Here is an 18,755-nt window from a genome sequence, read left to right on the forward strand (position 1 = left end):
AAGCCTATTTTTGTACTAAAAGAATAAGCACTACTCCTTCACAACTGCGGTAAAAACAAGCCTTCGTTTGATTTTCATTACGGAACTATTGTTGTAGATTTTAAGAAATGAGAATCAGCCCAGCACCAATTTGGTTTGCATCGGTCTTTGTATCATCCCCCTATCAATGCAGGACTCTAATATTTGACCTGTATACAATGGCTGCTCAAATCAGTTCATTTGATGTGAATTCAAATAATACAGGGACACATATATATGTATGCAAACATGGAGTCGCAAAATTGTAGATGATTGTTTGTACGAACAACAAAGGGCTGATATAAGATAGAAGTAAAAAGCCCTTTTACTTTTCCCTCATTCGCTTCAATGTACTTCAGAGAGGCATCAAGGCAATACCATCATCAACTGGGACACAATCCTTGTAAGAAGTTAGATATTTATGCCTACATATCTTATTATTCAACTGACAAAAGCAAGGCACTTATGTGTTCAAGTACAACAAGTATAACATATGTAAAATGATGTTGCGTGGAGAATATTAGTGGAAGAAGAATATTCAGAAGGATTCTTTTAATCCTTTCTGAACAAAAGGAATTCCCCGAACAATAAAAATAAATTAATCCGTCAGATAATCGTCTAGTTGATATCTAACCAAGATACCGAGCTTGAATTCAAGCATAGTACTAAGGCTGGAATGGGATACACATAATGGATCGATTAAAGGGTTTCCAGCAGGTTAAATTCCTGAGGCACAAGTACAATGTCTCCATTACATCAAAGTTCACTCCGAATTTGTATGGAACCCTCTTATCCCATAATTTGTTGAAGAGTTATTTTGAACTTACAGGCTAACGAACTTCTTATAAACTCAATGAATCTCCTATTTACATATATTCATTTTTTCGGTGACGGAGTCATCATGCTCTTCAGAGAGTAATGCCACTTCTTCTACACTTCTTCGTCGAAGCGCTTGTCATCAGGACAATGCTATCTAAAGTCATGGTCAACTGAGCAATATCCTCAGCACACACAGTACTTATTACTACCTTCACTCCGATGACCACAGCTTTAACACAGCTGTCGCATCCCTTAAAAAGGAAGGTACGTGGGTAGATCAAAGGGGATTTAATTTTCTTTTTAATTTTTTTTATTATTATAAAAGAAGAATTGTTATTTATTTCTCTACATAACTTGCTTCTATACAATTACATTTTTCCCACCAAAAAGGAGATATTTTTATTTCAGGACTGAAGAATTAAGTTTAGTTGGGTTAGGAGTCATTTGCGCGGGAACTCCTTCATTTCTGCAGAATAAATAAATAAAGAATAAAGAATGTATTGTCAGTGATTTCTCTACATGCAAAACATTTGATTTGTCTTTGCCCAACCACAAGCTGAAGATCCATTTGCCTGTATGCAGCATTTTTCTTTTCCTCTAATAGCACCTCCGTTATCCTCCTTTCAAATTCCTAACTCCCTTCCCGATTTCATATTTCAACAAAATACACACAATTTCCTAAAACCCATTAAAATTATGTAAAAGAAATTCTCAATTATTACAAATGATCATTAACGTTTTTTTTGTTGCTTTCCCTATAAATTAATAACCTACCTATATATATATACTCATGGTATATGCTGGTGAGTGCAGCTTTTAGCGGTATATCTCAGGCAATTGCCAAAGATTGATGTATGCGAGGGTTGCTGCAAGAATAGCTGGCGGTACGACCTGAGACTGCAAGAACAAATTTTTCACGGAAAGTCCGGATTCAGCGGCCTAGGTAGATTTGAGAAATGAAACGAATACCCGTCTATTGGCTGATAGAAAGAGAATGAGCCAACTCAAGTCAATTTTTTCCGGGATTTATTTAGAAAACCGGGAAACAAGGTGAACAGGTAATAAACACTTTTAATACAAAGTTGTGGTTTCAAGATATTTCCAGAAGAATATCAAATTACAGATAAGTGATCGAGGTGTACACGTATAAATTAGGGATCCCATTAGGACGGTTACTGGGTTAGGCCAGTTTTGTGGGGTTTCTGGCGAGCGACTGGTGGAAAGGAGAATCAGGGGACTTCACTGTGGTTACTATCAGGTGGTACTGAAAGTAAAAGGATATGTGATATAAACACCATTGCATAGAGCGAGAGAATTCCGAGTCGCATTGAATTCAAGGTAGAAAAATCAATTAAACTTTCATTAACCTTCCTTACCAAAAAATTATTATTAAATACACCTCAAGATCTAAGGTAGGAGATACATCGATTCAGGATGCGGTCTGTCGAGGATCTTCCCTCACGATTACAGCATTCGGATTTCAAGTGTTTTTATTTTGCTATTTCAGCATCGCACAATATTTCATTTTGTATCCCACGTTCCGGTACGATGACGCAAGTGCATTTTTGTCACTAACATGAGAGGGATTGCACTCACCAAGATAACCCCTCCGCCTACTTTACACAGTTTGGCTAGCACAGAGGCATGCAAGCGCGTGTCAACAGGACGCTTCAGTGTAACTCTAGTATATAGTATGGGCAGAACTTTACGGGAATCTGCCCTCTTGACTGACTTCGACCAACTCGGGTAGCGTTTTGGCACACACTTTCCAGAACCGTACGTCATTTGAAATGAATTTAGTCGCTCGGTACCTTCTACAACGAATTCGTCTCTTCTCTTCAATAATGTGTCCCATTGCTTGAATGTCTACTTGTGATTCTAGTCCAAGGGTGCGGGATCCGCTACCCCTTCTAATGGCACCCAGTCTGACTTGCCTAGAGTTTATTTTTGATTCGCCCTCGTTAAATAGGATATTTTCCAGATCTGGCAGTATCCGGAAACTACAACTATGTGTTATTGGGAGATTTCCGCGTTAAAATTGGAACTGTTCCATGGAAGCATAACAGGAAGGCAAACCCTCCACAATGAAAGAAGCGATAATAGCCTAAACCTCATCGACTTCGCAAAAATTCGCAAAAATTTAGTTTTATGCTCAACTTGCTTCAACCAGAGAGAACATATATAAAATGAAGTGGGCGTTGAAAAAAGAGCTACCTCAAACATATTGGACATGAGGACGCCACGAGGTGCTAACTTTGAGTCGGATCACTTCCTGGTTAGAGGAGAAATGCTGTCCAATAGCCAAAAACAATCATAGCCATAGGAGCTGGACTATTAAAATCAATGTAGAAAAGTTGAAAGTCGCGGCGCTCAAAGGGTCCACAATCAAGGCACATTTCAAAGCAGTACCTCATGCTAGTCCTGAGGAAAGTAAAGGCGAAGTGTGTCGAAAAATTAGGGATGGTCTCCGGAATGAAGCTAAACACGCCCTTGGGCATGTAGAACGGAGGAACCGTAACGAATGGTTCAATGATATCTGCCTGGAAGCGAATAACAAAAAAAACGGAGCTTGCTGATTACTACTCCGAGCCGCAGAAGACAAATACCACGAACTAAGGCACATAGTGAAACAGATTAGGATAGGTTTCAAACCGCGAGCCGCTCTCGGTAATGATCAATACAGCAATATCATCATCGACGCGACTCGAATTAAAGCAAGATGGGTTCAGTATTTTCAAGACCTCTTGAACCCAACAACGACACATTTCCCACCCTTCACCATTTTAGATAAAACAAACAGAGAACAAGTGCCCACACCCCCGACTTTGTATGAAGTAGGGGCACCTTTGTTTAAATTAAAATCATATAGAGCTCCCGGGATCGATGGCGCCACAGCCAAGCTCTTAAAGAAGTCGGGAAACCGGAAGCTGGACGCTTCAGGTATGAAATGTTTTGTCTTTTATAAAGACATTTGCGTGTACATTTGTCCCATAGTACGTAATATATGCATATATTATGTGAAAATATCCATTTTCAAGTGATATTGATATTCAAAGTCTTGAATTTGCAAAGAGGCGACAATTTTGACCTACTATAACTTTGTTAGTAATAGTATGATTTCCACCAAACTTCGTGCGATCATGCTCTATGCTAGCCTATATTTCGTGGTACTAGGATGAACCTAAGGTGGGTTTTCCAGCCAATTACTAAAAATGATATCGACATACCATTATCAGCTTTATTTGAACAAATATCGGTATGTAGGATATCTCGGAGCCTAGGCACCATATAGTGGCAGCCTCCTGATTTTTTTTCAGATTTTTTCGATTGTGTTTTCTGAGAATCGGTCCGTTGAAGAGCCGATCACTTTTAACCCCCTGCACTCCCCACCTTTCCAGCAAATGTCAACTAAAACTTCGAAAGTACGAATCGAGACCTTTCATTTGATATTCCACATGATTTGATGAAAAAACAATTTACACCCCCTTTTGTATGTATGGGGAACCCCCTTAGATTCGGCGTAGAATGATGTTTTGTTTTACACAAAATCTTAAAGAGGGGGGAACAGAGCTTACCACTCGAATCTACAAACTAATCAACAGAATCTGGACAGGCGAACAAATACCTGCCGACTGGAGGGAAACTGTAATTTGCCCAGTGTACAAAAGGGGTGATCGCCTGCGTTGCGAAAACTACTGGGGAATCTCATTGCTGTGCACGTGCTACAAGGTTCTGACGAATATAATCGAACGAGGAATTCCAAGGTGGCTTCAGATGCTGACGATCGACAACGGACTAGATATTCGCAGTTAAGCAGGTGCTTGAAAAGTGTTGGGAATATGACATCGATGTGCCCCAACTGTTGGTAGACTCCTGTCAGGCGTACGATAGTGTAAATCGTAATGCACTGTACAGAATAATGGTCGAGCTAAAAATTCCACCGAATCAAGAAGACTTTAAACAGGAGATTCAAATCCCAGCACATTCTTTGAAATTTTATGGAGATGGAAAAGTCTTGAATACGTTCGACCGTGACGGGAGTTGCACGAGCAAAATTGCGTGCATAAGGGCTCATCTTAGTGCCATGTATGTGATGCAGTGCATTGGTATGCGCCCACGTGGTTGCGGCTGTGAGTTACTACGAGCACTTGGCAGCATTTATCATAACAACAGACACTGCAGCACAGCTGTTTATAAATTCCCGCCTCCAAGCGGGAACCAAAGGCAGATCTTCCTTAAAGATTCATTTCGGATTAATGGTATGGATCTTAATGGAATCAGTGAGCGAATGATACTTCAAAATTCCTTTATGGGAAGCTTGATGGAAACAAACACGCGCAACATTCTCGGCAATAGATCCATGTTTGCTCTCCTAGGAAGTGAGGAGGAAATAAGTAGATGCATCCAAGATCAATCTTTCGAATGTATCCGTTTCCTGCTGGAATAAGAAGTAGAAACACACACAAGAAAGCCATCTAGGCGACATTGACACATCGACACACTAATACCCTTTCCAGTATATGACTTCTTACTACTTGGAGAGTTACAATCTTGTGTTTCCATCTTTATATGTTCGTGGCCAGGGCGGTGTCCGAGGGGAAGCTGTACTTACTACTTACTAAAGTGAAAACAAAATACTGAGATCAGAGAAAGGGATAAACAAAGTATAGGAGAATTCTACTATATCTGTTGAAGCGTATCTCCTAGAGGCGGATCCCACGACACGCCCCTGTCGAACAAGTGGCTTGATAAATGTTTCAACCAAATAACTAAAATGATCAAGCGGAAAATTCCAAATGTTGGCAATTTTTTCCCGTGTTTTGTCTTTGGTGATTTTCCGAAATGATCATAAACATTTTCTTTCATACCAATTCTCTCAATTACCCAAAATTCAATGCTTAGAACTTTCTACTGGGGTGGGCAATAATTTCAAAGTTTGGTAATTTGGTTAGCATGTCTTTACGCTCATATTTAAAAAAAATCTAAACGTCCCCATTCAAAATTTTAAATTTAAAAAAAAATGACAATTTGCGAAATCTGTTTTTCAGCCTGTCGATAGTTTTCACGTATCTATGCATCTTTGAGAGCCTTAGGGATCATCGCAAGCACAGCTTCTTTTGACTATTTAGCCAATGCCATTGAACTATTGACTTTTAAAAGTATCATCATCATCAATGGCGCAACAACCGGTATCCGGTTTAGGCCTGCCTTAATAAGGAACTCCAGACATCCCGGTTTTGCGCCGAGGTCCACCAATTCGATATCCCTAAAAGCTGTCTGGGGTCCTGACCTACGCCACCGCTCCATCTTAGGCAGAGTCTGCCTCGTCTTCTTTTTCTACCATAGATATTGCCCTTACAGACTTTTCGCGGTGACCCGCCCACCGTAACCTATTCAGCCGGATTTTATCCACAACTTGACGTCATGGAATCGCTTATAGATTTCGTCGTTATGTAGACTACGCAATCGTCCATCCTCATGTAGGGAGCCAAAAATCCTTCGGAGGATTTTTCTCTCGAACGAGGCCAAGAGTTATTGGTTGGTTAGTTATCGGTGCTGACGTTAAAAGTATACATTGAAGAAAGTAAAAAAGATTTCTGTGGACTTTCCGTCCAAGGAATAGTGGTCGGTTATTGTGCTTTCTCGGAAGTATTATAGCAGTGATCACGGCTTAAACTTCTTTTACCGAATTTGGTCAAATAGTCGAGATATGGAAGCGTTTCTATTTGATTCTTCCTACTCCAGAACACCATAGGACTAATCAAGGACGGAGCTCTTTTTAGTCACATTCGATCAAATTATTGAAATATCGGTGTTGAAGGTTTGCTTCCTGAAATCGTGAAGAATTTTGAAGTTTTGTCAATGTTTCAGCGCGGATGTGACTTCCTAGTAACCTCAGGCGGGGCTTTGCTTTTGGCAGTCCTTAGGCGTGTACAGCCGATGTCCCGCTGACGACTGTCAAGGGTGGAATCTACTCCCACTATTTAGCAGCCACAGACCGCCAGGCCCGGCATACCCCGCAATTTGCATTGCCGAAGCTCCGGAGAAGAGGGGGAACCCTGTGGCACTTCCTTTACGATTGCCCAGCTCTAGCTAGATTCAGGCTACGGACACTAGATAAACCATTCTTTGGGAACATCAGAGAGATTTCTAGTAGTATAGTGGGAAAGCAGCTTCCCTTCGTAAATGCTACGGAGCGGTTCTGGAGATCTGAGCCAGATGAACTCTGCCTCCTTGCTCTTATAACAGCAGTCACAGTTAATTAGACTCCCCGGAGCCGCCACTGATACCTATCTGCCTAACCCACCCCAGTACTTCCCCGGAAATTTTTACGCAAGCAAGCAACACAAGTGTTGGTCGAGATCGGCCTCGAAATGCCTTCAAAATCTGATCCCATTAGCAAAGTAACATGGAAAGTTCCAGTGTGGGTGCTAAATTCAAACCAAAGTATCTGTATAAATATATGGGGCTCCTAATGCTTCAGTCTAATTCATTTTTCTTTAACACAAGATACAAAGATTCCAGGATCCTAGAGAGGGTAGAAAACGGTTGAGAGCACAATGTGTCACCTACTCCAGAAAAGCCAAAAATACGGGTTATATTTTCGTCACAATTTCCTTAGAGGAATCTTTTATATTTGCCAGATGTTAACTGTTTGTTGCTATAATTTTCGCGTGAGTGGCTATGATTTCTTTCAGGGGGAAAATCTGAAATCCTAGGCTTTTTACGTAAAGATTAAAAATAAAAGGTGAGGGAATATCGGCGGAAACCGTCTAGTGACTTTTCCACATTTTCCATCTCATTGAAACGGTTCATTTAGCAATCATATGGGATGCTATATAGACTACATATATATGTGTATTAGAATATTCCGGAAGCTGCAGTAGCACACCTCACAGACATAAAGAAAGCGTTTTATTAATATGAATCATTCCTTCCATATTTCACTTGCGTCTTACATTGAGAGTGACAGCATATATGAAAATCTACTTTGCACAATTTTTCCGCTGTCTGGGAAAATTCAGAAAATTCGTGATGCACATAGAAACACTGAGTTTATATATAGAAAAAGATGTATATTATATATGTATGTCATCTGTCATTAAAAAATGTGGTTCAAGTCAGTTTTTATATATTTTGAATCAGAAAGTTGTCTCGTATTCGCCATTCGCGTAGGATATGCACAATAATACTCGGGAAATCTACTCAAGCGAAAAATAACAAGATTTCAATATAAATTGTTTTGAAGGTATCTGAACGGAGGTATTGGTCATCTCTTGTTATGAATTAGTTCCGAGTCAATGCTCCGTCCTCCCCTTCGATGGAGACTATTTTCTGACGTGGAATTGTTACTAAGAAATGGTTAAGCTCTTAAATATTAGCATCAGTGATAAACTAATATCGTTAAAGTATCCAAAAATAGTTTAATAAAATGGCAGTAGACACTACAAAGTAGTTTCCTTTTACCAAGAACATCAAAATCCCTATCGCTGCTGATAATAAGAATGAGTAAAGATGGAACTTATGAAAATCCGTAACGACTATTCCACATCCGGTGATATTCTTCCATATTTTGCGATACCGTGGTTGGATATGCGCCAGCCTCGTGGTCTGGTTGCCCCGGGTTCGATTTCCAGTCGCAATGAATGTCTGGGGTCAGTTTCGGTTATCTTGCTACTGTAAGTCTGCAACTTAACTAGCATTGTTTTGTAAAAAGGGTAGATGACTACATTTCCGTAGAGAATATTAGTTTCCGGGAGCAGCATTCCATTATCCTACTAGCTAGACACCTCCCCATAATGAGAAAGCTAGCCTGCAATCGTTTGAAACATTTAGTCAGGGAATTCCTTTCACCAGCATGAAAGGAGAGGAAAAAGGAAATTGTTAGTTCAAGGAACTCCTTGCCATCCGGTCCCAGGACTGATTTGATTTGCTCAAAAGGTTCATCTTTGGGTCGAGCGTTAACTCGAGGTACTTACGCTGGATTACCCATGGATTGGCTCTACAATCAACTCGCAAATCGATAGGGACGCAGGGAGGAAATTCTCCTTTTAGTCAGCGCAAAGCTAAAACTATGAGTAGTCATCCGTCCATCAATTTGTCAAATCTTCTTTGCGCCTGTTCAGCAGTACAGTGGACGACATTAGTCTAGCAGACCAGGCGCGACTTTTTCGACATGTCGAGCTTAGCAGACTATCGTGGGAAGCGTTCCAGTGGTCGATTATAGGTTATATTAAGTATACAGGGTTTCCGCAGAATTCTGATTTTCCAGGTTGACAGGCTATGACCGAGTCCCCAAGGATCCCCACTTACCTCGTCTGATAGGTCCTTGGTGCAGCGAACTTTGCTTTCGTCCATCGCGTTACGGAGTCTCCTTTTAACTGATCTGTACTTTGCCATGGTGGTACATGCCTCCTCCCGAGCGGCGTATAAAAGGCGAATGGTATAACATTCCTTCCGGAGGTCGGCAATTTCACCGTCCGCTAATGCATAGAAGGTGTACCACGGTTGTGTGCCCTGCGAGGCATGGAAGCTTCACAGGCTGTCGTCATTTGGTTCACCAATGAAGCTACGAACATGCCAGCTGCATCGCCCCGAAGTGCCCTCCAGCGCGACTTTGTCTGTTCCAAGAATCGAGGATAGTGACAGCTCTCCCACTCGGCTTATGTCCGAATTTACTTACTCATTTTTAGCAACTTTTCTGGGCTTTTCCTCCTGCAACCTCATTACTTTGCAAACTTTCTCTTTATTTGGACCGGGTGTCTCATAGGGAGTTTCAGCGCTTACTGCCTTCTAAACACTGCCTTGGGCGATGCATTTTTCTTCTGCGACAAAACACAGTCAATTCTTCTGTTGGCAGAGCTAGGTCCACATCACACCGACACATGAAGAGAACTGTCGACGATTCCAAGGGGTCATAGTGTATGTCGACATGTACAAGGGAAGAAGCCTTAAACGTTACTTATAGCAAAACTGAAGCACAGTCTCTTTGAAAACAAAATAGAAAAAATAATAATAATATTAACGAAAAGAGTGTGTAGATTCCCTATACTCCACGAAACGTTCCTTCAATTTTATTACGATTACATTAACAGTGTGCTATTGCTAAACCTATAACATCATGATGAACAGGAGAACACTTGCAAATGCCAAATATTAAAGCAGGAACCCGAGGCACGAGATTAAAGTTACCCGACATTTTACGCACACCAAAGCGTACCATAAGTAACACCCTACAAAGGGTCAAAGATCAAGAAAGTTTCTCTGGATTCGTTTACTAAATCTGCCGCACCACCGATCCAACTTTAGTAACCAAACATTATATATATGTACAGTGATGGCATATCCTATCAAAAGGAATTGCGAGGGGGTAAATTAGGTTTGGCGTGCACTGTTATGCTTGGGATGGAGGACGTCTTGTAAATTGGAATGGCGGCCTCTGCAGAGGTATACTCTACCTTCCTTGTCGAACAAACGATTATCGCTGTTGAAGGGAATGAGAAGTTTCCGGAATTGGTTCTCGCAGTGAAAGCTTTCCCCCTTGTTTTCAATTGGTATACACTAGGGGATATAAGGGCAATATCTAGTATCCAGACTTGAAGTTAGAAAAAGAAGACATGGCAGACCCTGCCTCAGACTGATCGACGGCATAAGCCAGAACGCTAGACAGCTTTCAGGGATATTGAACTGGGTGACCTCTGCGCAAATCCGGGATGTCTGGAGTTCCTTACTAAGGCAAGCCTAGACCGTATACCGGTTTTTGCGCCATCGATGATGAGGATACCCTCGGCGATTAAGGCGATTAGACCTTTAGAAATTTGATAGCTTGTGTAGCCATGACGGCGTCGATGCGTAATATTTGGATGGAATCATAAAAGATCTTGTTGGAGATTCCTAAATATTCCGTTGGTGGAGGATCAATCTTACTTTGAAGTAAAACCTGTTCATATCTCAGCAAGAAGCATTAGACCACAAGATGAATTCGAAAGTAATCAAAGGTCAAATTAACTGTTTTCATCAAAAAGTTTTGATATTTTACAAAATAGGTGTATTCAATCGGATAATTGGCTATAGAACTTAAAGCCGCCGTCTACACGGCTTAATACCCTGTTGACCTATGGGATATTAGCAGGTTCGAGTTGGTTGAGACTGGTTCTTCGTATTGGAAGTCATTTTCGGAGTTATTTTCACAAAGTCCCCGCAATCGTCTGACACTTTTTGGAGGATTGAGAGCAAGTTTGCATGTAGTATCATAAAGTACCAGTAAAATTCGTCCAAATATGAATTCGGACGAACTGATCCCACATGACTACACTATACTTCGTCGAAGTATAGGAAATAAGGCCGTTGGCCTATTGAAGGTTCTTAATTGGGTCGTAGTTGAGAACGGAATATTCGCTGTAAATACTAAGAAGAGGCATGGGAACAGAAGGGAGCTTTGCAAAATTCTAGCAGGACTAATATATGGTAAGGACAGCTGTTGCTGAACTATAGCTTAGGGTTGTCGGCGATCTAGGAAGCTAAGGATTAGGTGAGATTATCTTATAATTGAGCCCATATTGCCATGAGGTGCTTTGCAATTAATTTCATGCAAGATTTCGGTTTTAAGGATAAGAAGCGCGTATTCAACCGAGTGAATTTTCGACCTTCTTGGACTTGATGAAATTGATGCTGGAATCAATCGGGCCAGAGAAGCTAATCGGGAGAGACGGGTACTGTAACAGCCCAGTTCGGCTGGTTGTTTACGACTAATATTAAATATGTATTGAATGAAAGATCGAGTTGCCTGTTCTACAGGCAAATGAATGACATCAATTACGCCCATATCACAGGGAGCACCACATGTCCGATGTTTAGAAAGGCGATCAACTCTATGTGCAAATGAAGTTCTTACAGCTGAACGTAAAGCAGCTCAGGACCTGCTCTCCGAGACTTGGAAACAAAATCAACGTCTCAATGTCTGTGAACCAAGGCTGAAGAATGGGGCAGCCAAGAAACCAACACAAGAGGACCTGCATTACTTGAACATCTTCCTGGCCTTCCTGCAAACACTGGATATGTCACCCGGCGGGATTGGCGATTGATATTATGTTTGTTAGTGACACTTTAGATAAGGATCTCCAGTGCCACGTTAGTGAAAGTAACATACACAGGCACCATCAGGCCATAATTTTAGAAATTAAAAAAATAATAAAAGTAAATTCATCCTGCTGTAAAATGGGCATTCAACAGATTTGACGAAGAGGTTTTCAAAGAGGTTCTGCTACAACACACCACTTTTGAAGAAAACTTAAATGATAACGTTTCACACAACGACGAAAAGTTACGACGAACATGCGACCCGTCTATACCAAAGCGCGCTGGTTCCCAGAAATGAGTACCGAATCTCTGGTAGAACGCTGAAGGCGAGGAACGTCGTAAGACCTGCCTCAAAGCAGACACCGAAACAAAAATCGGTCTGGATATGAGCAGCGACATGAACAATACAAACAGGTGAGGAAAAAATTACATGTAGCTGTAGGGAGAAGTAAAAGCTGATTCAGACCCCTGGTATGGCGCTTACAAAACAATAATGATTACTACAAAATGTGAATCCTACTAACCTTCCTATTGTACAAGTAGATCCCGTAGAAATTCAAATAGAAAGCAGGGAAGAGGTCCTGCAAAATTCAAATAAACCAGCAGAAAATAAAGCTCCTGGCTTAGCTGGCATCCCCAACGAAGTTCCTAAGGCATAGTAAATATTTTAGCGCACATCTCAAGGAAGGGGCGCTTCACACAGAGTGGAGAAAGTAGAGTCTAATTCTCATTCCCAAACCAAACAAACCTTCAGATGAAATTTCATCCACCATCATTCATCCAAACCAATAATATTTCTAAATAATACTTGCAAATTATTTGAAAAGATAACCCACAACAGATTACTTCCGATTGCCGAAATGGAAGGTGGTCTCTCTGAGAAACAGTTCAGATTTCGAAAGAAGATATCTACAACCGATGCGGTTAACCTGGTGGCTAACATAACTAAAGTCGCTCTATGAAGAAGGCAAGTACTGTGGAGTGATAACAATTGACATCAAAAATGCCTTCAATTCCGCGAAATGTAGCAAAATACTACAGGCCCTAATTAAATTGGGAGAGCCGAAGTACCTGGTGCGCATCATTGCCGGCTTTTTAAGTAATAGGCTTTTTTGCTACGATTTAGATGAAGGACATGCGAGTATATTATTTCAAAGGACATGCTGAGTTCCAGGAAGGAGTGCTGACGTTAGAGTACGCCTAGGAAAATCAAAATTGGAACACAGATAATATATTCCCTCAAATATTTAGGCGAAATGATCAATAAGAGTCTTTACAAGTCGAAATACCGGAAGCTCGCGTTGTGTTCATCTTATGGAAGAAACCTCTACGTTCATTTTCCTATCCGTATATAGCTACAAATCCTACATATTCCGTAATATTTTTCCAAACTACAAGATATACGTACATATTACAGACATAGCCCATTATCGAATACTGTACATATAAGTACACGTATGCAAATTGGTCGTGCCCACGTTTCCGATTTACTTTATGCACAAAAGCATACATATGTATATATAGAATACGTATATTATTGCATTCCATTGGTTTAAGGTACAAATATATCTATTTAAATTAGACACTACCCGCAAACTTTATTAGCACGCATATATACCTACATACACACCTATGTCTTCTGGAGTAATTGATATTGATGTACAAATGACTAGAAAACTAAAACAAAATGTTTCCTTGCGACCCCCATTCATATGAGCTCAATTTGTTAGGATATTGACGAATTGATATGTGATGACAACGTCATGCACGTTGTAGAATGCAGGAAATTCACAAAAAAATGGAAAAGTGTCACCCTCTATAACTTTCTTAATAATAGTTCGAGTTTCTTCAAACTTGACAAAATGTCAAATGTTATCCCTTATACCATTGCCAAATTTTGTACTTCTAGGATATATGGAAAAAGGCATTTAGTGATAATGTTCTGTCGAGAGCCAGTATTTTTGGTTGGTACAAATTGTTCACAGAAGGCATAGAACGTGTTAAGGATGATGAGCGTCTTGGTCGTCCTTCCACGTCTACCGGTGAGAACCACGTCAACCACACCCAGGATTTAGTGCTCAAAATTCATCACTTGTCAATTAGAGACCTTGTGAACATCACCAAAGTATCATTTGGCTCAACTCAATCGATTTTGTAGGTCCAATTAGGCCTCAGACGCATCTCATCTCGTTTGGTACCGAAGACACTAAATTTATTCGAAAAGGATGGTCATGTTAGTGTCTATGAAACCATGATTTCTGACTATCAGGGCGCCATCATTCGCCTAATTTAACCTGATTTAACTCCGCCTGTTTTCTGAATGTTCCCCAAACTGAAATTGTCATTGCGTGGACATCGTTTTGGCTTGATTGAGAAGATTGAAACCGGATTGAAAAAGGCCCTGAACACGATTGAGGAAATCGATTTTAACAACTGTTTCGAGGACTGAAAAAAACGTTGGCATAAGTGCATTACATCCCAGGGGGATTACATTGAAGGTGACGAAATAAATTTGGAAGAATGAAAAAACCGTTTTTGTTTATTTAAAAAAGCTTACTATTATTTTATCGCAGTAGTATGCTATTATTAACTTTATGTTTGGAAACCGGATGTATTTTGAGGCCTAGATTTTGTAGAGATGCACCACTGTGATTTTTTTTAAATTTTTCGATTGGATAAGTTCTGAGAACGAGACCTGCTGCACACGGGCACACGTTTTGAGGCCCTTACTCCTCTATGTTTCACCCAATATCAGAGACGAGATCATTTTCGAAAAGCTCAGTGGCTAGAGCACAAGGCTGTCGTGCGGAAGGTCGCAGTTCAAATCGCACTGGTGGCAGTGGAATTTGTATCGTGATTTGACGGCGGATACCAGTCAACTCGGCTATGAATGAGTACCTGAGTCAAATCAGGGTAATAATCTCGGGCGAACGCAATGCTGACCAAATTGCCTCCTACAGTGTACTACTGTAGTGTACCGTTACGGTCTTGAATGAAATACTCTTACACATTTCAAGGCCCTACTCCAATATGGATTGTTGCGCATACGATTATTATTATTATTACTAATCGAACCCTTTCATATGATATCCCACATGACTATATTTCGAGAAAAAAATGCTACACCACCATTTCACATGTCTGGAGAGCGCCCAAACCAACACCCCCCCCCAAACCAAACACAGAATTCGTGACAATTCATTTTGCCGTTTTCGAATAAATCAGGTGTGACAGACAGACCGACAGACATTGAGTCAATTTTAATAAGGCTTTGTTTCACATAAAACCTTAAAAAACTGCAGTAGATTGCCGAGATATCGAGTGAATACGGTGGATAAGGCAGAGTCTCATACAAAAATGAGGCCGTACGTAGTCATGAAGTGATATCACTCCAACTCTGTCTAGCAATCTAGACCTGCGATTACCTAATTTCCCATGCATTTAATCAAGATGGGGTCCGCACTTCTGTGCAATAATGATTCTTGTACGTTGCAAAAAAATAGGGGATAATTTTAGCGGCATTATCATTACCTTCTTCGGGTATCATTGCCTTCCCAATTTTCATCGCAGTTTCACTTTTGTGCGCAGAAAAGGATCCTTTCTGTTGCTAGAGAGCAAATACCGAAAGTTTGTATTCGAAACGCTGCGTTTTGCTCAGTAAGCTCGTACGGAAAACACTTATCAAGCTTCTTCTCCTTTCTGCCGAAAAACTGTCGTGTAGTGTGTGCCCAATATCTCTTACAGATGCACGTGTGCCAAATATTACCAGCAAGCGCAGCCTGTCATTTGTCAACCGATGGTCCTGATTTCCCAGGTGGGGTTCCAACCGACTGTAAACTATTTGCGTATTTCAATCATTAGAGATACCATAGTTCCGGTAGACCTTGAACACTTTATTTTGCATCCGTTTGCTGGCATTCCTGCGCTAATTTGAGTCAACTTAACAACGTCCTGCGTCAACGAGTCGGACCAAAATTCTAAATGGATCCATCATAATGATGGAAAACAATTACAATTTAGCGGATCTTCTGGCCATGTACCTTAAAAGTCGCAAAAGCACCACAACAGACTGTAGTTGCATTAGAGATATTTCAGCACCGGTCGGCATGACATTTTCTCATTGAGTTCTGATAAAATTCTTAAAGTTGTTGGAGGTGCATTCGTCCGACATGATTATTGCCTTTTTTCGTCTTTTATTTTGTCTATATAATCCTTGTCAACTTCGCTTCGAATTTCCTCTAGTGTTAGTTTTTTCCTTAAACTGATAGTGAATTATAAAATGAGAATTATCCAAAGAGTATTTAAATTACAACCACTTTATCCTATTTCCTATTCCTAGTTCCCTGCGAAACTTATCTATAAGAAAAGGCATCCAAATTGTATTGTATTAGGAGAGCTCGGCGCTATATGACACGGAGATGTTATCAAGGGAGGATGCGATTCGTATAGATGTTCCCTTCCGCGATCGCAGCATCTAGGTAAAAGGATGTTCGCTTCTAGGCATACGGTTGACTTTATTTCGATTTTTTTTTCTTCTCTTACTTTTGTGTCCGACATAATATTGTTTCGGGATATGAACATATATTTGAATTTTAAACTCCATCCCTTTATCAAACCCAGATGCACCAGACCTGAACCCCGTGACTTAAGAGAGAAGAAAACACCAAAGAACTCATCCACCCTCCCGAAGTGGCTAGCAAATAGGCAAACGACCGCGTGTCGTTGTCTGTTTCGTTCGAAAGGGGACCGTCAAAAATTACCATTTTTTTCGGTTTTATTATTAAGCTCTGCTCTCGTTTTTGACAATAGTTAACTGGAATGGTTATTTTAAACATCCTCCAGCCAATAAGCACTAAAAAATTGAATTCATCATCATCATCATCAACGGCACAACAACCGGTATCCGGTCTAGGCCTGCCTTAATAAGGAACTCCAGACATCCCGCTTTTGCGACGAGGTCCACCAATTCGATATCCCTAAAAGCTGTCTGGCGTCCTTACCTACACCATCGCTCCATCTTAGGCAAGGTCTGCCTCCTCTTCTTTTTCTACCATAGATATTTCCCTTATAGAATTTCCGGGCTGGGTCATCCTCATCCATACGGATTAGGTGACCCGCTCACCGTAACCTATTGAACCGGATTTTATCCACAACCTGGTGGTCATGGTATCGCTCATAGATTTCATCGTTATGTAGGCTACGGAATCGTCCATCCTCATGTAGGGGGCCAAGAATTCTTCAGAGGATTCTTCTCTCGAACGCGGGCAAGAGTTCGCAATTCTTCTTGCCAGGAACCCAAATCTCCGAGGAATACATGAGAACTGGCAAGATCATTGTCTTGTACAGTAAGAGCTTTAACCCTATGGTGAGACGTTTCGAGCGGAACAGTTTTTGTAAGCTGAAATAGGCTCTGTTGGCTGACAACAACCGTGCGCGGATTTCATCATCGTAGCTTGAATTACCAAATACAATCGCTGCAAATCTTCTTATATGAATGTGGCCTACATGTACTCAGTAGTTTGTCTATTAAAACCATGTTCTCTATCTATTAGGAATTGACCTGTTTAACACCTGCTTCGATAGTAAAAACTGTGGAGATAAGAAGAGTGAAAGTCGTGACCTTAAGTAAAATTCGCTACATAATGAGAAACATGCGCTTACTGTAAGGAAACATTTCACAATAAGTTAAATATATATCTCCAATTATATTCTATTAAACCTTTAAGTACTTCGGCAGAGTCTTAGAACACTGTATTGAGACCACCCCATTCGGTTCATCCTTTTACATTTGAATAACACAAAATAATAAATTATTCTTTAAAAAAAAATTCACGAAAATATCAATTTTTAAATGATACTCTCAAACCGGAGTCACACCTCATAAATCGTTAAATTCTGCACCTTTTTTCATCAACCTACACTATTAAAGTGTTCTTCAAGAAATCTTATTAATTCACGAGTGAATCGCATGCATAGAACTTATTTCTTAAGCCTATTTTTAAAATCATTCACCACATCGATGACACTCGTACATCGAGTTCAATCATCCACTCGAGCCCATGCAACCGCATAACAAGCTGCACGACAAAAGGATGCACTATCTATTATTTCCCTACCAGCACTTGTCTCAGTTTATGATGAAAATCAATTTTCCGATCGATACCGTAACAACAGAACCTAAAGGTGTCCTCGATATTGCAAGCAACCTAAAGGGGAATATTCACCCCCAATCTGAAACCGCAAAACTTCATTTTCCTGAATAAATACTCTTTATTCGCATCGATTCAGATAAATGATTCCACATTCCCAACTCGGATGAAAATAATAAAAGTCTCCCGCAAACTATGAGCTTCGCTCTCGGAAAGGATCAAACATATTAAAACTTTTAGATGACCACAATCACCACAATAAATTAAAGATTAAAAACGCCGCTGGGAGATTCATTCGAGCCTTAACAGCAGCTCTAAGCACTACAATAGGAAGATAAATTAAAACAATGCCAGGAACCGCCACCGCCGGAAACTTTCCCAACCGAAAAACTCTGCTGGTATCTATTACTTACCCTAAAAAGTTTGAAAAATTCATCTCGTTCATTCTCAACACTTGAATTTCACCAGCACAAAATAGATGTTTTTTGAATATGATTTGAGTGAGTCTAGTTTCGCAAACTATGGGAAGTCACTGCCGCGGTGAAAGTAATTTATTTTCACAACCTAACGGTCATCGGATTCGAAAATTATTCACGTGTCCACACTATCACCAAGAACCAACGACTTCACGCATTATCACACCTAAATGCAAATAACGGACTTTCGTTCGATTCAACTTCTTCGACGAAC

General features: G+C 40.5%; 1 protein-coding gene across 1 annotated transcript in view; it reads right to left on the reverse strand.

Moving 5' to 3' along the window:
• Nucleotides 1–18,755, reverse strand: part of LOC119657355 (gamma-aminobutyric acid receptor subunit alpha-2) — an 89,561-nt gene extending 70,806 nt beyond the window's left edge. Inside the window, exon 1 of the mRNA XM_038064229.1 lies at nucleotides 18,479–18,755. Within this exon, the coding sequence (XP_037920157.1) occupies nucleotides 18,479–18,510 (32 nt within the window). The 5' untranslated portion in view covers nucleotides 18,511–18,755. The remainder of the gene's footprint in view (nucleotides 1–18,478) is intronic.

Source organism: Hermetia illucens, chromosome 5 (assembly GCF_905115235.1).
Source record: "Hermetia illucens chromosome 5, iHerIll2.2.curated.20191125, whole genome shotgun sequence".
Lineage (NCBI taxonomy): Eukaryota > Metazoa > Arthropoda > Insecta > Diptera > Stratiomyidae > Hermetia > Hermetia illucens.